Source organism: Puma concolor, chromosome C1 (assembly GCF_028749965.1).
Source record: "Puma concolor isolate L17-30 chromosome C1, mPumCon1.1.hap2, whole genome shotgun sequence".
In the NCBI taxonomy this organism is placed as follows: domain Eukaryota; kingdom Metazoa; phylum Chordata; class Mammalia; order Carnivora; family Felidae; genus Puma; species Puma concolor.
Genome location: NC_141674.1, coordinates 34,107,608 through 34,125,905, shown reverse-complemented (window position 1 = coordinate 34,125,905; position 18,298 = coordinate 34,107,608). Strand labels below are relative to the sequence as shown.

The 18,298-nt window shown below is 50.8% G+C and overlaps 1 protein-coding gene across 4 annotated transcripts in view; it reads right to left on the bottom strand.

The window, feature by feature from the left end:
• The window catches only part of SZT2 (SZT2 subunit of KICSTOR complex), a 51,611-nt gene that overhangs the window by 26,239 nt on the left and 7,074 nt on the right, over positions 1-18,298 (bottom strand). For all 4 annotated transcript variants that reach the window (XR_015254650.1, XM_086716696.1, XM_086716697.1 and 1 more), the window contains exons 2-18: positions 15,518-15,643; positions 14,817-14,990; positions 14,347-14,517; positions 10,117-10,248; positions 9,238-9,379; positions 8,735-8,841; positions 4,788-4,998; positions 4,386-4,556; positions 3,737-3,971; positions 3,417-3,546; positions 2,523-2,665; positions 2,142-2,294; positions 1,889-2,003; positions 1,458-1,675; positions 1,146-1,361; positions 686-764; positions 347-441 (exon numbers count right to left, since the gene is read on the bottom strand). Coding sequence is in view for 3 of the 4 variants with exons in the window: in XM_086716696.1 (XP_086572822.1) it covers positions 347-441; positions 686-764; positions 1,146-1,361; positions 1,458-1,675; positions 1,889-2,003; positions 2,142-2,294; positions 2,523-2,665; positions 3,417-3,546; positions 3,737-3,971; positions 4,386-4,556; positions 4,788-4,998; positions 8,735-8,841; positions 9,238-9,379; positions 10,117-10,248; positions 14,347-14,517; positions 14,817-14,990; positions 15,518-15,643 (2,618 nt within the window). In the remaining variant the exon portion in view is untranslated. The remainder of the gene's footprint in view (positions 1-346; positions 442-685; positions 765-1,145; positions 1,362-1,457; positions 1,676-1,888; positions 2,004-2,141; positions 2,295-2,522; positions 2,666-3,416; positions 3,547-3,736; positions 3,972-4,385; positions 4,557-4,787; positions 4,999-8,734; positions 8,842-9,237; positions 9,380-10,116; positions 10,249-14,346; positions 14,518-14,816; positions 14,991-15,517; positions 15,644-18,298) is intronic.

The window sequence follows — 18,298 nt, the reverse complement described above, 5'->3', positions numbered from 1 at the left end:
GTGGCCTCTCTGGGCCCGTGTCTGCCTGAGGAAACGTCTAATGGGGCGCCTGGGTGGCTCAGTTAAGCGTCAGACTCTTGATTTTGGCTCAGGTCATGATCTCACAGTTTGTGAGATCGAGCCCCACATAGGGCTCTGCGCTGACAGTGTGGAGCCTGCTTGGGATTCTCTCTCTCTCTGCCCCTCCCGCCTCCCCCCAAAAAACTTCAAACAAACAAACAAACAACAACAACAAACAGCACCCTTACCCCGACTCTCTTGCAGCCCAGAAGACAGAACTTCAGGGGTAGTAGGGAGAAGGGAGAATGTGGAGAGAGGCAGCTCTCCAGGCAGACCCGGGTCTCACCTGTCTTTGGTGGAGGTAGAGTGTGGGGGGAAGAGGATGTACTGGACAACACATGTGTGCCTCTCCTCGCCTGCAGCCTGCCCCAGGGGCTCATTCTGGGGGCAGAATGGGAGATCTTGGGTAAACCTCAGCCAAGCCAGAGACTTGGCCCAGCCCAGCTCTGGCCCCCAGAACTCTAGCCCCTTGCCACATTGTCCTGGGACTGGCCTCAGGCTCTGGGTCCTCTGACCACAGGGTCCCCATGAGGCACCGTTTCCAGTAGCCCCAATGCAGCTCAGAGGCAAGTGTCCCTCCAGTGACAGACCTTGTTGGGGAGGTGTCACAAGGGATGGCACACACCTGAATTGGAAGCTCCAGGACCATGTTGATGATTCCTTCCCCACTGCAGGCAAAGTGGAACCCTTCTGACAGTCGGACTCTGAAGTCCCGTAAAGGTGGGGACGGCGACAGGATGAGATGGGAGAGAGATGCTCAGAGTCCGTCCCCCGCCCCATGCCACTTCCATGCCCACCTCCCGGCAGCCATCCAGGCAGACCCGTGTGCTGACAGCCCTGCTCAGACTACTGGTGCCTCAGGTGCAACAGCTCTAGCTGCACAGGCCAAAGTGAACAGACCTGGGGGAGGGGCAGGGGAGGGCAGTGGCAGGCGCTGCTCTGCGCTAAATCCTGTGCAGAACAGCAGTGGTTCAGAGGCTTAGAGATGGGCGGGCTCTGACTCAGGCTTCCTGCCAGCGGCCACCCAGAGTCTATGCTTGCTCTCTCCCCGCCCTGAGCTGCCCGGCCAGGCTTGGGTAACATACTCGGTGAGGACAGAGAGGAGCTGCGCGATGGCGCTGAGTGGCAGTGCGGGGACCAGGCCCGATGGGATGCTCCAGAGCCAGCGCTGGTGGTAGAGGTAGCGGGACAGCGACGCTAGGCTAGAGGAGGCTGAGCGGCCTGACACCAACGGCAGTGGCCCTGGTGGCTCCAGCGTCAGTAAGAAGGGTGCCCGGTAGTCCAGGGGTAGCTTCTCATACCTGGACAATGGAGGCAATCGCTTGATCTCTGCTCATTCCCAGCTACGCCCCAGCCCTCCCACGTGCCCCGGCCTGGGCCCCAGCCTCTACACCAACCTGATGAGTAGCTTGTCCAGGGGTTTATGCAGGACCACAAGGCAGGGCCGGTCAGACAGGGCCTGCTGCGGGCCCAGCATGGGGGGGGACTTGGAGGGAGAGCTGCCCCCACCAACACCCCCCAGCCCTTTTCGTTTGACCTTGGGTGTTGGCTCTTTGCTTTGCACCCGGTGGGGGAAACGCAGCCGCAGGATCTCTTCCCGCAAACCCGACACAATCTGGGAAGAAATGTGATCAGATCCTCCTAACCCCGTCTCCTATAGATCTGGGAGAAGGGGTCCCCAGATAAAGTGATTCAGCTCTCTACTCCAAGCATTCCTTGGCCTGGGGGCTCCTTCTCCACTGGCCCTGGCCTTGTGCAGTTTGTGGGGAAGGAGCTAGTCCACTCTACAGGGCTCCTAGGTCTGGGAGTCAGGCAGTGCCCAGCTTACCTCGTGCCGGGCCTGGGCTGGTGTGCCGATGGGAAAACCCAGACGAAGAACCATGCATGGGGCCTTGGAAATGATGCGGACCATGTAGAAGGAGGAGGGGGGCTGGTCTGGGGCACTAAGGAAAAATAGGGGTGAGTGAGCAGCCCTAGACTGGGAGTAAGCGGGTTGAGAAGGAGGGGGGAGGTCTGGGGTCAGAGGAAGAGACATGGGATGCAGCGGAGGGGGAGGAGTGAGGGGACATCATTTTGCCCACCTGGAGAGCAGCTTCACATAGGAATAGCCCTCGACCAGCACGAAGCTGCTCCAGTCCCGGAGCAGAGAGGTCAGCGAGGAGTGAGAGATCCTGCACTGCACGGTGCTGTAGCGCCCATTGCTGCCGGGAGTGTGCAAGTGCTTGGGAATTGGTCTGGAAGACGGGTGCACAGAGGTCACATCTCACAGCCCCAAGCTTGGGGACAAAAAACAGATAAATTGCTACTTCTCTCTTCTGGGTGCTATCTGAGGATGTAGGGGTGGACGAGCAGGAAGACCAGGAAAGGGTCATCGTTTTTCCTTGGCTAAGGTTGGTGAGGGCTCGTCTGCTGTTCCCCTTTCCCATCACCCCCTGTCCCCTCAGCCCGCGGAGGGTACCCACGTGTCGTGCTCCAGGATCAGTACTAGGCGATGCATGTGCAGCCATCGCTGCCACGAATTAGCATCCATGGACAGCACTGGCTTCCAGTAGGCAGCGAACTGGGCGTGGGATGAGTCAGATCCGCTGTGCTGCAGGGAGAGCACCTGGGGACAGGAAGGCCTGTCCTATAGAAGCACTTGTGGACAAAGAGGGCACAACCTCCAAACAGCGAACAGGACCACGGGGCCCAGGGGTCGGAGATGGCAGTGGTTTACAGCCAAAGGAACTTAGAGCCCAGCCTGAGACAGAAGCGAAAAACAGAGGCCTCTAGTATGAAGGCCAGATTAGGATGAGCTCAGAAACAGACCGTGTAGCCCTTTAGAGCTAAATCCAGGCAAAGGATGGAGCCTGCCACGTTTCCGTCAGTGACTTCAGAGGAATGCCGCTAAATGATGGGAGGAACTCGGGATGAGGCCACCACACGCCAGCATAAGCCCCCTCTCATGGTTCAAGGCTGACAACTGTGGGCTGAGTGTGAAATAAGCACAGGACAAAGGAAGCTATGGTCTTCAGGAGGCGCACAGTTGAGGGTGGTTGGCACTGGTGGAAAATGGAGTTGCCAGAGAAAGCCAGAGTATGTCACATGGAGATGGGGCGAAGGGGCTCACAGTCAGCTGGGATGCCACCACCTACACGACACCCGTGGTCTGTCGAGGACAGCCTCTCTCTACAGACCCTTCTCTGCCAGGAACTTGGAAGGAGGGAGAATTGCTCTCAAGGATAAAGCTTAGAATTCTGGTCCAGGTGCCTCAGACACGAGGGAAGGAAAGAGAAGGTGGTTCTGGGCTCCAGAAGCTGTGCCAGTCCAACATGGGCGGGCATGACGCAGGGATCCCGAGCATCAGGGCCACTCACCGGGGTGGTGGAGCCAGGAGGGATATAGAAGAGTGGCACCCCACTCTTGGTGCTGTCAGGAAGCGTGAAATGTTCTGGGACCGAAGAGAAGGACTGAAGGTGGGCTAGCATCTGGTCCGTCTGGTTAATGCTGCAGAACAAGGGCTGGCCCTGAGTCACATCTGACTGTGGCGGGTACGGAGGAAGGCAGCTCGGGGGGGCACCTGGGACCCTCGACACGAGCCTGGTCCTCAGGGGCACTCTCTCCAGCTCCCAGTTTCACACCTCTGTCCCTCCCACACAACAAACGGCATCGTTCACTGAGTGGTGACCTCACTCACCTCTGCAACGTGTTCCAGAACCGCCGGATAACATGGGTACGATATAGTGAGCGAATGGGTTGCCTTAGCGCACAGGACACATCATGCAGAATGTCATAGCCGCCTTCCATCGTCACTTCCACCCGTGTTCCTCGAGGGCCCTCCGGCTCCAGGGGCCAGGGCGCCACAGCCACGTACTCAATGCGCATGTTGTGTTTCCACAGCAGCACCAGCTTCACCTCCAGCTGAGACCCTCCTTCAGGGGAAGCAGGAGGCTACTCAGGGGAAGAAGGGACAGGACTCCAGCCTGGGACTGAGTTCTTTCCGAAACCCCCACCTACCTCATGGAACTCTAGCCTGGCTAAAGGTTCCAAGCATGGTTCCAGAGATTTCAGGCCTAGGGCCTGCCAACTGCCACAAACAGAACTTTACAGGAGTGATCTGAAAACAGAGCCAAGTTCGGGACACCACACCAACCTCAGCTGACTTCTCTCTGGCAAAGGAGATGGAACTGGGAAGCTAAATGCTAAGAAGACTAACCCCTGAAGGCAGCTCAGAACCCATGTGTCTCAAATGACAAGCAGAATCTCATGTGTGATACCGAGGTGGCTTCTGATTTGCCCAGCAGGTCTGACCCTTGTATGATGTGGCAGGACCTAGTGACCCTTACCTTTGGCCAGGGTGACTTCTCGAACACTGTAGCCCTCTCGAAGCCGTACAGACACGGTGCTGACCAGGTCGGCTGGCACCTCCTTCTCAGTGTGCTTCTTCCGGCGCAGAGCCAAGGCAGGGTTGCTGCTTGCGGAGACCAGGTGCTCGTTAAATAAGCGGTGCTGAGAGCCTAGAAGACCAGCAAGGATGTGCAAGAGGCAGGTGGTTCTCTGTGAGCCTACAGAGATCTAGGGGGAGGGGCTACGCTGAAATCCCGGGGAGAGAAGAGTGTCAGAACAGCCAGCCCCAGGCACGCGCTCAATCTATCTAGGGACCAGAACTCTCAAACCATTCCCGAATCACCTCTGGGTCCGTGCTACACTCCCCTGCCAGCCCCCTCTTGCCCCAGTCTGATCCTCACCGCAGTAATATTCAGGGTTCAGGGCTTCCCCACTGCGCAGGAAGGAGTAGAGGAGAAATGCCCGGTGGTAGACAGTCAGACCCAGGCTGCCTGGTTCTGGCTCAGGACAAGTGGACAGGTAGGAACCAAACGTGGCCATTGCGATGAACTTCATCAATTCCACATTGGGCACGTGGCCAAAACTGCAGTCATAAGAGTAAACTCCTCCCACCTAGAGAAAATGAGGAATTAGAGGCACCAAAAGAGGCACCTGAGAAGGAAGTACAAAAAAGCGGAAGAGACTGGGCTGGGTGGCTGCGCCCATCTCCCAGATGACAGAGCGGGAAGAGGGTCAACATTCTCCCAGGAAAGACCACTGCTCTGCAACTTTCCTTCCCTGGGCTCCTGTCTGAAGCCCATTCCATCTGGCCATGCCCTTTTTCAGAACATCAAACACCAGACTGCACCACTCACTAAAGATTGTGAGAAATGGTTCATTGGCTTCCTGTCACCATCTGAGAGACGTCAGCGTCTCTAACAAAATGCTCCTCAAACCTTAGGGTACAAAACACCTGGGGAATCGCTTCTCGGCCTTTTGGCTAAGATCAAGTGCAAAACACCTGGGGATATTGTTAAAGTGCAGTAGGTCTGGGAAGGGCCTAAGATTTTCCATTCCTAACAAGCTCTGTGGTGATGCCAATGCTGCTGGTCCATGGGCCATATTTTGAACCCGAAGCCTGTAGATCAGAGATTGGCAAACTATACATAACCTGTGTGCCAAATCTAGCACATCAGCCATTTTTGTAAATAAAGTTTTATTGGAACACAGCCATTCCCATTCATCTTGTCTATGACTGCTTCAATACGGTAAGAGCAGAGCTGAGTAGCTGCGACATCCGTTTGGCCAGCAAAGCTTAAAATACTGACTAGCTGGCCCCTTCAGAAAATGATGACACACCTATTCTAGAAGGTTCATTCAAATCCCTGGCCTCTCAGAGTTCCTGAACCCTCATCTCCAGAAACTAACTCTATTCCACTCACTTGCCTGCTGGCTACATGCTGGCTCTTAGCTTCACTTGGAACCACTTCATTTTTGCAATTTCAGTTGCCACATCCTACTGATTACACACAATTTTATCTCTTTGGATTCCTTCCATCCTCCTTCTCCTGCTGCTCTTTGACCTCATTAAGACTGCCAGCCCTCGAACCTCTACTCTTTCCAAGTCTATCCCTGGCCCTCTTGACTTTACTCCTCTTCCCCCTTAAAAGCCCAACTAGGATCACAACCTCTATACCTGGGTCCCAAATGGAGAGAAGTGCAATGGTGTATAGGCTGACACCACATCAGAACATATGACACCCAACCCAGCAAGTCCTTCAGGGCTGTCCTCAATCCTGTTCTCCCAACTCTGGCCTCCCTCACAGTACTCACCCTTCCCTTTTCCTTCAGGGAGAGACCAGAGACCCTTAGCAGAATTATCTACATCTTCACTTCTATCCACTCCAAAAGAGTCCTTTGATCTACTTCTTGAGCCAACACCGTCCTGTCAATGTAGAGACTTTACTCCATCAGGTTTCCTTTTCTTTCCCTTATTTTCAAACCCTGCTTCCTCACGGTTCCTCAGAAACATGCTGGTATCTAGCTTAAAACAACAAAACAACAGGGGCGCCTGGGTGGCTCGGTCAGTTAAGCGTCCGACTTTGGCTCAGGTCATGATCTCACGGTTCATGAGTTCAAGCTCCGCACCGGGCTCTCTGCTGTCTGCACGGAGCCCGCTTGGAACCCTCTGTCCCCCTCGCTCTCTGCCCCTTCCCCGCTCGTGCTCTTACTCATGTTCTCTATCAAAGATAAATAAACATTTAAAAAAACAAAACCAAACAGAACAGAACCAAGCATCTGTCTCTTCCACCCTGCACTTCTCTCTGGCTACTGTTCTCGCTCTTGTTCCCCCACTTGATCTGAGCAGCCAAATTCCCTGTGTTAACACTCTTCCATCCACTGCAATCATTTCCCTGGCCACCTCTTCACTGAAATGACCTGAAAAAGATCCCCGTGACCTCTTAATCACCAAATCCAAAGGGTACTGTTCATTCCTCATTTTACACGATCTTTCTGCTGCCATCTCACACTGTTAACTACTTCTTTCCTCCCCAAACTCTGACTTCTTTGACATGAGAATCTCCTGGTTCTTGTCTGATTATTTCCCTTCATTCTTTGCCGGGTTCTCTTCTTACAAAAGACCTTTAAACACCAGTATTCCCCAAGGTTCTTCAGGGACCCTCTTCTCTTCTCAATCACCATCTGTAGGCTGACAAATTCTAACTCTCTCAACTAGTGCTGTCTCCTGAGTACCAGATCTGCATCTCCAACTGCTAACTGCTATGAATAGCAGCCATCTATTACATAATTATGCACTCTGCTGAGCACTTTATTTTTTTTTATTTATTTTTTTTTTATTTATTTTTGGGACAGAGAGAGACAGAGCATGAACGGGGGAGGGGCAGAGAGAGAGGGAGACACAGAATCAGAAACAGGCTCCAGGCTCCGAGCCATCAGCCCAGAGCCTGACGCGGGGCTCGAACTCACGGACTGCGAGATCGTGACCTGGCTGAAGTCGGACGCTTAACCGACTGCGCCACCCAGGCGCCCCTCTGCTGAGCACTTTAAATGCATTGTCGCACCCACTGAAGTAGGCACCATTATAATCTCCACTTACAAATGAATCCGACCAAGAATCAAGTGATGTGCCCAATGTCACACAGCTAATAAGCAGAGGCGGGATTCAGGCCAAGTATGCCTAACCCCGAAGGTGATGCTTCCAACTGCTATCCCACGGATCCACAAGCGCCTCAAATGCAACATGCACAAACCTGGGCTCATCATCTTGTCCTCACTCCACCCCAGCTGCTTCTCCTCGTTTGCTCTGCTGGCTACCCAGCCACCACTGGAGTCACAAACTTAGAGACATCTTTAACCTCTCTTTCTTGCTCACCCCTCACACCTTGCTAATCACAAGTCATGCTGACTCCACCTCTTCATTTTCTCAATTCTATCCCCTTGTCTCTTACCCTTTATCCCCCTAATTTAAGCCCTGCTCCTCTCTCACACTGATCACCACAATTAATAACCTCCTGGCCTCCACTCCGGATTTCACGCAACAGCAAGAGTTACCTTTATAAAACATAAACCCAACTAGTGGCTTTCCTTATATTTACCCACGTCACCCACAGAGTTATGCTGAAATGCCGTAATACAGCAGAACCAGCTCTTCGTGTTCTGGCCAGTGCCTACCCTCCAGCCTTGTTTCCCAGAGTGCTTTGCCTCCCACCCTACAGTCCTTCAATCCAAACTGGCTGTGGTTCACTGAAAATTCCTATTCCTTCCTTTGCTCAAGCTAGTTTTTGGGTTTTCTGATCCTTGCAATGAAAATGGTAATCACTCATCTAATGGGGGAGATGAGGCTGGAAATGGCTGTCAAATTTCAAAACCTGCACTCTTTTTACTATAACATGCTGTTTCCCCGCACCCTGAGGACAAAGATGAGAGTCCTCTCCCACCACTGCCATCTATCCTGTTCTTTTTTTTTTTTTAATTTTTTTTTAACGTTTATTTATTTTTGAGACAGAGAGAGACAGCATGAACGGGGGAGGGTCAGAGAGAGGGAGACACAGAATCCGAAACAGGCTCCAGGCTCCGAGCTGTCAGCACTGAGCCCGATGCGGGGCTCGAACTCACGGACCACGAGATCGTGACCTGAGCCGAAGTCGGCAGCTCAACTGACTGAGCCACCCAGGTGCCCCCATCTATCCTGTTCTAGACAGGACACCTGTCTATTCCCCCCACCGACACACAAGCAACTACGTTATTGGCTTTATGTGGGAAATCATCCCCTGTAAGAAAGTAACCAGGTATATCCAACTTTGTGATATACCACACTTCCCTCTCATCCTTTCTAGAAAGTCCTCACCTGCACAAAGGAACAAGCCACGGTGCCACTGCGAAGCTGGTTCAGCAATGTCTCACAGACAGCAACATCAGGGACACTGGTCACCCCATCTGTGATCACGATGATACCTGGAGCAGGAAATATCAGACAGATCTGGGGACACTGACCAGATCAAAGCTACAGGGGGGCATCCAACTGATGGGGCCCTTCAGACCTCAGTGTCTACCGACTGATGTGTTTTATGATCCACACCCTTCCCTCTTCCCTTCCCTCCTGCTTCTGCCTCCTGAGTGCTGGACCCCAGTCTCCGAAGTGATGTCCTTGGAGCTCGACTCCCTCCCACTAGGGTCCTGGATGGTTGTCAGAGCTGGGGGTGCTTGAGAGAGATGCTCAAACACACACACAAGGAGACAGATCCTCTTCTCTGGGGCCCACTGATCCCCTGGAACCTGTATCTATACTGCTAATGCCCCCTTCCCGTACCCTCCTATTTCCCCAGCCCCACCAAAGGTCCTTCTACTGACCTGCACTAGAGTTTGAGGGGAGCAACTGCAGTGCCAAGATGCCCTGACGAATCATACTGACCAACCCAAGGTCAGCTGTCACCATGGAGACTCCCACCTTCCGGCCAGGGGGCTCCCCCGAGTCTGGGGACTGGTCTTCGGCCTGGCCCGAGTTACAGATGAGACAGAATGGGTCAGAGAGAATTACCGTCCCTCCCATCCACAGCAAAGCCAGAATTTACAGCCCAGCACTGCCCAGGCCTGACAGGCCTAATCCTGTGAGGACCTCAACCCCTTGCCATGCAGCCAAGTCCTGACTGTGCTTGCTCTCCTAGCATGTGCTCAGATGCTGACAAGGAGTCGGACACCAGATGAAGCACCAGATTACACTGGAGCAGGCTTCTCCACCTTTTATGGCCCCTTTCCCATCACAATTATGAAATATTTTATACATCAATCGAATTAAGTCTTCAGACATAGAGCACTCGATTTGCTTGGCTACTTCTAGGATATCCAAAGGAATGAGCCAAGTGCATTCTAGTGAGTTCAAGCAGCTTTATCCCTGACTGAACAAAATCGTAGCGATCAAAGCCACACACAATCAGCTTCTCAGATCCACTGGGGGAGGAGATCTAGGACTGAAAAAGACACCAGCACACGGTCTTCACGTTTTCTCCCGGCAAGAGTGTGTGTCTTGGGAATGTATCTGAGCCCTCCTCCTCCGGCAGGGAACCTGTTGCGTGCACTCACCAGCCCTTCTAACCTTGGCTCACTCTGGCTCTTAGCCCCTTTCCCTGAACTCTCTTCCCTCTGTACTGGGGCTTGTCCTTCCTCTCTCACCTCTGTCCCTTAAGAGCTCCTCTTTCTAAGCGGTCTCCACCCACTTTCTCTCCCACATACCTGACTCTGAGGGTCATACTGCTGCTGCAGCATGGTGGCCACCTTGTCCTCAAAGAGACAGAGCTGTTCATATACCTGCTGCAGGAACACCTCCCGCTGGGAAGGGTCCAAAAGGCAGCCCTGTACCAGCACCTGAGAAGCACAAGGGAAAGACCAAGACATGAAGGTCAGGGGGACACTGGAAAGTACTCTTCTGGTCTGCCTATGTGTCTCCACAGCTCTCTCTAGGTGCTCCTGACTTCTCGCGCAAGCAGGGTGACTCAATCCACAGCCAGTTCTTCTCGTGTCAGATCATCTACTCCACCGGGGATACCAGGCCGTTAGTTATCTTCATCTGGGTTCACAACCTTCCTCTGCTTACGGTCCTGCACACTGGGTTTCCCCAAGCTCCCACATGGGGGTGCCATAAGATCTTCCATCTTGGGTCATCAGACAGCCCCACCTCAGCCTGGCAAAGTCTTTCTCATTCCGACTCATACATTTTTATTCTTGTTGATCTTGAAGCACTGCACACAGAGGCAGCTCTGGACCTTTTTTCTCTTAGGTACAGCATCATCTTCCCTGTGAATGTCCCTTCCTTCCTTTTCCCCTTAGCAGGTAACTCCTACCCCCCCTTCTTCATACAGAAAGGAAACCAGTCAGCAGGAACTCCCTGCTTGCCTTAACCCCAGGGGGGTACTACTCTCCAACCACCGAAAACACCCACTATATTTGCTCGAAGTTTGTTATCTGTGTCCTTGTTCTTCTTTCGAAACTCTGAAGAAACGATTCCTCATCCTCTTCTGTTTCGCAAAAGCTAATCTCTCCAACTAATCTTGGACCTCTTGCCTAATGCCTTCATTCTCTCTCCATGGGGTTCCTTTCCTCCTCCTTTCAACATAAATTAAGTGCCCCCATCCTAGAAATTTCATACAGGCCTGGTGGCCCCTGGGAACTCTCCTTTCAGACTCCTACGACCTTTTCACAGGCCCACTACTCCCCTACCCCTGCCCTCCTGCGTGACAACTACTTCTTCACTCCCTATTCGGAACTGGGGAAATGGGTGGTCACAGCCAGGAGAGGGGGACTCTGTAAGTCCACAGGCCTAAGAGAAGAAAAATGGAATCAGAGGAATAGTAGGGACTGGGGTTATAAGGTGAGAAAGATGTTCACAGCTATATTGTTTAGATGTGAAAAGTGGGTCAGCCCAAGAATCCTACACTAGGGTTTGGCCAAATATATAATGATAAATTGTGATGAAATACCAAACCAAGCAGCAATTAAAAATCATATTTTCAAAGAATACTTAGTGACAAGGAAGAATGCCCACATTATAGATTTAAAAAGCAGGATGTAAAATTATGTGTCTGGAATCAGCCTGATAGTTTCTTCGCCTCTCTTTGGATGGTGGTGGTGAGGGAGGATAAACAAGTACTCAAAGGCAAGAAGGAAATTCCATAAAATGTTAATTGTAGTTATTTCTTGGTGGTGTATTATGGGTAAGCTTTGTTTTTCTTTATATTTTATGTATTTTTCAAGTTTCCTTCAATGGACATACATTATAAAGGTGATTTAACTTGTTCTGTTTTTTATTTTTTTAAATGTCATTTGAGAGAGAGAGCACGCGCACGCACACGCATGCGTGTGAGTGGGGGGAGTGGGGCAGAGGGAGAGAATCCCAAGCAGAGTGGGCTCCATGCTGAGCTCAATCCCATGACCCTGGGATCATGACCTGAGCAAAATCAAGAGTTGGACACTCAACGAGCTGAGCCACCCAGGTGCCTCTTTTTTTTGTTCTGTTTTAAGGAACAGTAGAATACATCTTGGGGAGCTTTAGAGATGGTGAGGAAGCTAGCCCAGGGCTGACAAGTGGCCCTGAGGGCTTATACTGAGTAAGCCTGCTCCTTCTCCATAGCTGTTGGCCTTGTTCAGGGCTCCCCTCCCCTCCTGTACTGCAATAATCTTCGGCCTGTTCTTCCCAATGCAGAATTTGCCCCCCAGTCCATCTTCCTTCCTGGCTACAAACAAGCCCGATCTTCCCAGTGTACAAATCTGATCTCATAACTGTCCACTTAAAAACCTTCCGTTTTTAACAGTTTGAATAACAATGAACGGTTTTAATAGCTAACTTTCCCGTGTTTTCTATGGGGCAGGCACTGTTCTAAATGCTTGATATATATGAACTCATTCGCCACATAATATCGGTACTGTTAATCTTCCCATTTTGAAGAAAAGACAGATGTACAGAGAGATTAAGTTATTTGCATAAGGGCACACAGCAAGCAAATACAGGGAGTGTGAATCTAGATCCAGCGCTTGTCATCATCACCACACTAAACTCTCCTATAGTTCTTAGCCGTGACATTCAGGGTCTCTCATAATTCTGACTCTACTTGTCTCTCATCTCCTCTTTACCACCACTCCCCACCTCCACATTCAAATACTACTGTGTCAAACAGAATAATGTGTAGTCCCCTAGAGCACCTGTGACCAAGAGCACAATCTCACAGCTCTGCAGCTTTGCTTTTGCTGGCCCCTCTGTCTGGAAAGCCCACTTCCCTTCTTTGAAGGGCTAACCTCAATCCTTCCTTCAACACTCAGTTCAAATGCCTCTCTGTCCAAAAGTCTTCCCTGGGCTTGGCTGGCTGCTCCCTCTTGGTGCTCCCACGGCATTCGAGTCATTACTTAACTAGTGTCTTTATCACATTTGACCGAAATTACCTCCTTCAATATTTGTCTCCCCTACTAAAATCTCAAGTCCTCCCATCAGGAAAGGGACAGTGCCTGATTCATCTGTGACTGCAGGACCTAGCCCAGGCCTCGCATAGATCAGGCTTCAGTAAGTGTTTGCCGAAATGAACCAAGTGTGGAGTGATTACCTAACACTCATGCTTTCCCGGTCTTGGCCATCAGTGCCTGAGAAGCCCGGCCTCTGTCTGGGGATGCAGGCCACAAGCAACAGTCCTAACAGCTGTGCTAGGAGAGCACTTTAATCCACAGCAGTGGGCTGGGATCCAGACACGCACCGACTGCCTTGTAGATCTCGGGTCCTCGGGAGCTGTTCCTTGCATCCCTATCTCAAAGCGAGTTTGACAGCCAAGGTGACAACATGGCCATTAGGGGCAGTTTCAGGGTAAGCCCCTAACAGTGAGTTGAAGGTGGTTAAGAGCAGATGAGGGGAAACTGGGCCACTGCTTATCTAAGCCAAAAACAGATATTCCAGTAACAGACCTGGCCATTCTCCAAAAGGTGTGTCTTGTGATGGCCTGTTTGGGTGTTGGATAAGGCTCGTAATTATCTGTACGATCAGCATAACACCCGGCACTTCACAGGGCCCTCAGGGAAGATGACCCTCCTCTGTCCTTGGAAGAAATTATGGTTCTGGGCATTTGTTATATTTCAAAATCATAAAATTATTCTAAAAGATCATCTCCTAGAGGTAGTGCCAGGAGTCAGGATATAAGCAAACCCTCTAATCAAATTAAAAGGAGGGTGGTAGTGGCAGCATGAAACAGACATCCAGTGGCCAGAACCACAGCCTTGCAGAAGGAGTGGGAGAGGCATTTGTCCAATCAAGGCCAACGGACCTAAAGCTCGTGAGAAAGCTCTTTTTAAAAAAAAATTTTTTTTAACGTTTATTTATTTATTTATTTATTTATTTATTTATTTTCAACGTTTATTTATTTTTGGGACAGAGAGAGACAGAGCATGAACGGGGGAGGGGCAGAGAGAGAGGGAGACACAGAATCGGAAACAGGCTCCAGGCTCTGAGCCATCAGCCCAGAGCCTGACGCGAGGCTCGAACTCATGGACCGCGAGATCGTGACCTGGCTGAAGTCGGACGCTTAACCGACTGCGCCACCCAGGCGCCCCAACGTTTATTTATTTTTGAGACAGAGAGAGACAGAGCATGAACGGGGGAGGGGCAGAGAGAGAGGGAGACACAGAACCGGAAGCAGGCTCCAGGCTCTGAGCCATCAGCCCAGAGCCCGATGCGGGGCTCGAACTCACAGACCACAAGATCGTGACCTGAGCTGAAGTCGGCGCTTAACCGACTGAGCCACCCAGGCGCCCCGAGAAGGCTCTTTAAGAGCTGAGGAATGGATCCTTCTCAAGAGGAGACAGACTCAGAGACAACTGGTAAACAGGTGGGGACTTTGAAAATAGACAGTAGAGACAGAATAAGGACTTAGTCAATGGACTACCAGAAATGAGGTCTGAGGGTACAAACTTGGAGAAAGGATGCGATACCTGGTGGGCCTGCAGGCCAATGATTGAGGAGTAGGCCTGGATAGTTATGTAGATCTCAGGCTGGAAGTCGATGCAAGATCCGGGCACTCGGAAGGGTCGAAGCAGCCCGCCTAGGCAGCGGGAGAGCGCATGGAAAACTTCATCAAACAAGATCTCCCCTGTGGAATCATCCTGAGGGCAATGCAGAGAAAGATCTCTCGAATGTAAGCAAAAGCAGCCCTGAGCAGAGGGCAGAAACAAGCAGCTTCCATGGATCAGTGGAACTCCCATCTTAAAGTTGGTCACACCCCCAAATACAGCGCCACGTGTGGAATGGGACGTCTTTAAACACTGACCATTTAAAAGCCTGTTTCCTTTCCACGATGGTAGACTGGGATCACTTTTCACATCTCTGAGGCCTCTCCCTCTCCTCCTCACCCCCTACTCCATCCCTTATTCCTTCTTCCCACTGTCTCCCTCTAGTCCCTTACCACAATGCCAGTAGACGGGCTAAGGTCGAGCTCAATGACAAATCGGTACTGCCAAGCCAGGAAGGTAACCCGGGTAGAAGGTACAAGGAGGAATGGCCTTGGGACCACTGGTTCATCTGGCTGCCACCCAGGGGGCAGGACGCTGAGGACTTCCAACTCCTGCTCAGACTGGAGCTGACAATTAGGACAGAGAGAAAAGGAAAGGGTCAGGGAAGAGTCACCCCTTTATTTCCTGGACCTGAACTACTTCTTCCTTTTTAAAAAAAATTTTTTTAAATGTTTATTTTTGAGAGAGAGAGAGAAAGTGTGTGCACCAGAAGGGCAGAGAGAGGGAGACACAGAATCCGAAGCAGGCTCCGGGCTCTGAGCTGTCAGCACAGAGCCCGACATGGGACTCAAACTCATGAACTGTGAGATCAGGACCTGAGCCGACTGAGCTACCCAGGCCCCCCCGTCCAGGACCTGAACTCTTGTATCCAAAATGGCAAACCACTGGTTCTATCTCCTGCAACCCAACTATATACTCTTCCTATTTGGAAAATTAAAATTTCCCAGGTGGAATCATCTTCTGGGAAAAGTCACTTGCCCCTTCTAGAATGAGACCCCTTAGAGTTCGTCTCCCATCCTGTTTCTAGGACCCCCTTAAAAAAGCAGATCCTTCTGAGCCAGCCCCTCCCATCCTGTAGGTTTCTGGGCCTCACCAGCATCTCCTGAGGTGTAGCCTGCACAGTTTGATGCAGGTGATTGAGGAACCAAGCCAGGCGGACATTTCGGGAGATTCGATAATCTTTTTTCATCAACAGGAACACCTGCCCAGCTTCTTCCACCTGGAGACAAAGAGACATTAGAAATAATCTAGAAAAATTCACTGAGTTCCTGGTATACATAGATCGCTGTGCAAGTGACTTGTCCAAGGAGTTCACAACACGTAAGGGAGAGGCAAGGCAGCAGAGGGGAAAAAATTAGGTCCCCCCTCAGGGCAACGTGTTCCCAAGGACTCAGTTCTCTGGTCCCGTTCCCCTTATGTGGACTTCTGTGTTGACCAAGTGCCCTTTTAACATTATTGAATGTGTAGGTGTTTTTCCTATAAGCTACAAGCTCATTAAGGGTGGGGATTGTGTCTTGCTCTATGTGTGTGTCCCTATGCTTGGCAAATTGCTGACAACAAAGCAGATACTCAGTAATGCCGGACACTTCCTCCTAATAAGCCTTGACGACAGCGGCCCCTAAAGGACTCTTCACTGGGTGACTAGCAAGCCCGCTGAATGCCTCAAAATTAAACTCCTGTGGGTCACCACCCACATTTTCCCCACCCTCCACACTTCTCAGTGGTCAGTGCTCCAGCTCCTTCCCACCACTGCCTCAGAGGCAGCTGGCTCCGCAGTGTCCTGACAGGCATCAGTTCCCTTACCCGTGTCCTTGTCCTTCCACTCATGAGCCGAATCTTGGCTCGGGATGAATTCGACGCTCTCCCTCATCCACACATATACCATGCCAGTGGCACTCTGACAGAGAGAAACCTGTCACTTTGCCAGGGGCGCCAGTTCCAGCAGGACTTTACCTATCCCTTCACTTCTCCCTGGTGAGCAACCTCTCCCATCCCCTTCAGAACTTTTTCCCATCTCTCAGCCCCTGGGGGCCTGGCAGATAAACTCACCCACTGTTTCACAGAGAAAATAAGGCTCCACTGCCCTAAACTCCCCCAACATTTTTTCCTGACCAATCTTTACCTGAAATTCCTTTATTCCCTTACTCTAGCCTCCGATGAAAAGACGACTCTCCTTTTGGCTTAGACAAATTGCAAATTTCTCCCCCTGGGTCCCTGGCCGGTGAGGGGAAGGGCCAGGCGGCGAGGACTGAAGAGGGTGGTAGAAATAAACAGAAGCCAATAACTGTTAAGAAATGTGGTACTGAAAGGAAGTGAAGGTTTCTTCCCCCCGAATGGGGAAATTTGAAGAAATAGAAAAAGCCCTGGAAAAGCAATACCGAAGGATGGTTGATGGCAGAGAGGAGTGTGGAAAGCAGACACAATGACTAAAGATGAAGAAAGCCATTCATCTTCAGGACAGAAGGCCTGCTTCAAAAGACACAAAACAGGGGCACCTCGTGGCTCAGTTGGTTAAGCATCTGACTCTCAATTTCAGCTCAGGGTCACAGAGCCTGCTTAAGATCTTCTCTCTCCCTCTTCCTCTGCCCCTCTCCCCTGCTCATGCTTGCTCTTGCTCTCTCTCTCTCTCTCTCTCTCTCTCTCTCTCTCAAAAAAAAAAAAAAAAAGACACAGAAACAGGTACTGGGAAATGTCATAGGTGGAAGCAGGCAGGAAACTCCCATTTCTTGAGCACCTGTAATATATTCAACAGTCCCCTGGAGACGCTAAGTGCAAGAACTTCAGTTTCAGACGGCCTGGTGTGAATCCCAATTTGGCCTCTTTTTAGCCTGTGAGATCGGGGAAAAGGTACTTCATTAACCTCCTTAAGCCTCAGTGCCCTCATTTGTAAAATGGATATAATCCTAATACCGATCTAACGGTGTTGTTAAGGGGGCTAAGCGAAATCAGGTATAGGAAGTGCTCAGCACAATGCCTGGCGCTCAGAAAGAATATTATAAAAGTGAACTATCACCAGGTTATTACCGGGCATAATAGAAGGCTCTTCACACTCGTACACTCAATCAGGCTTCACATAAAACACTTAACAGAAACAAACGGAGGTCCAAAAAGCGAAATGATTTAACACAATTAGTAGGTGCAGGATCAGAAGTCAGACCCAGGCCTCATGAGCTGCAAAGCCCAACTACTGAAGAGTGACAAGCGGATAAAACTGGGGGTTTAAGAACAGAAAAGATTTGAAGTGGTCCCGAGAAGGAACACGATGGGTCTCTACAAGCATAAAGGATGCTCCGCCATAATCAGAAAAACAAAAAGACAACTGAAATATCCATATAGGATTCAATATTATTTTGTGTTACGTCTCTATACTACCTAAAATCACACTATTCTCTATTATGCTGCTTCTGTACGCCAGGCTAAGGTAGGTGCTGGCCAAGGATTTTTCCCAAGAGTTGGAGCAAGCTACTGAACTTTTTTTTCACAGAGCTATATTTTATCTGCATTAAAAAAAAAAAAAAATTCCCTCTGGCTACCACGTGATTCAGAAAGATCCCCTGACAACCAGGGGAGATGGCAGTGGCCTAGACCAGAGCTACTCATAGTAGCCATTTTGTGAACTGTTTGAGACTGGTCTCCGATGAGACAGCACTTGTGCCAGAATGTAAAGCCAGTACTGCCTTTCATTGACAAAGCCTGGTTTTACACACACACACACACACACACACACACACACACACACACACACACACGCGCTAACTCAGCTAACGCAACTCAGCTAACGCAACCTTCAAGACAAGTGAGCTTAGCTGCCATTTTAAGAACCCTTTAGAATAAGACAACAATCAGTGATTAATTGGAAGCAGTGGGGAGGAAG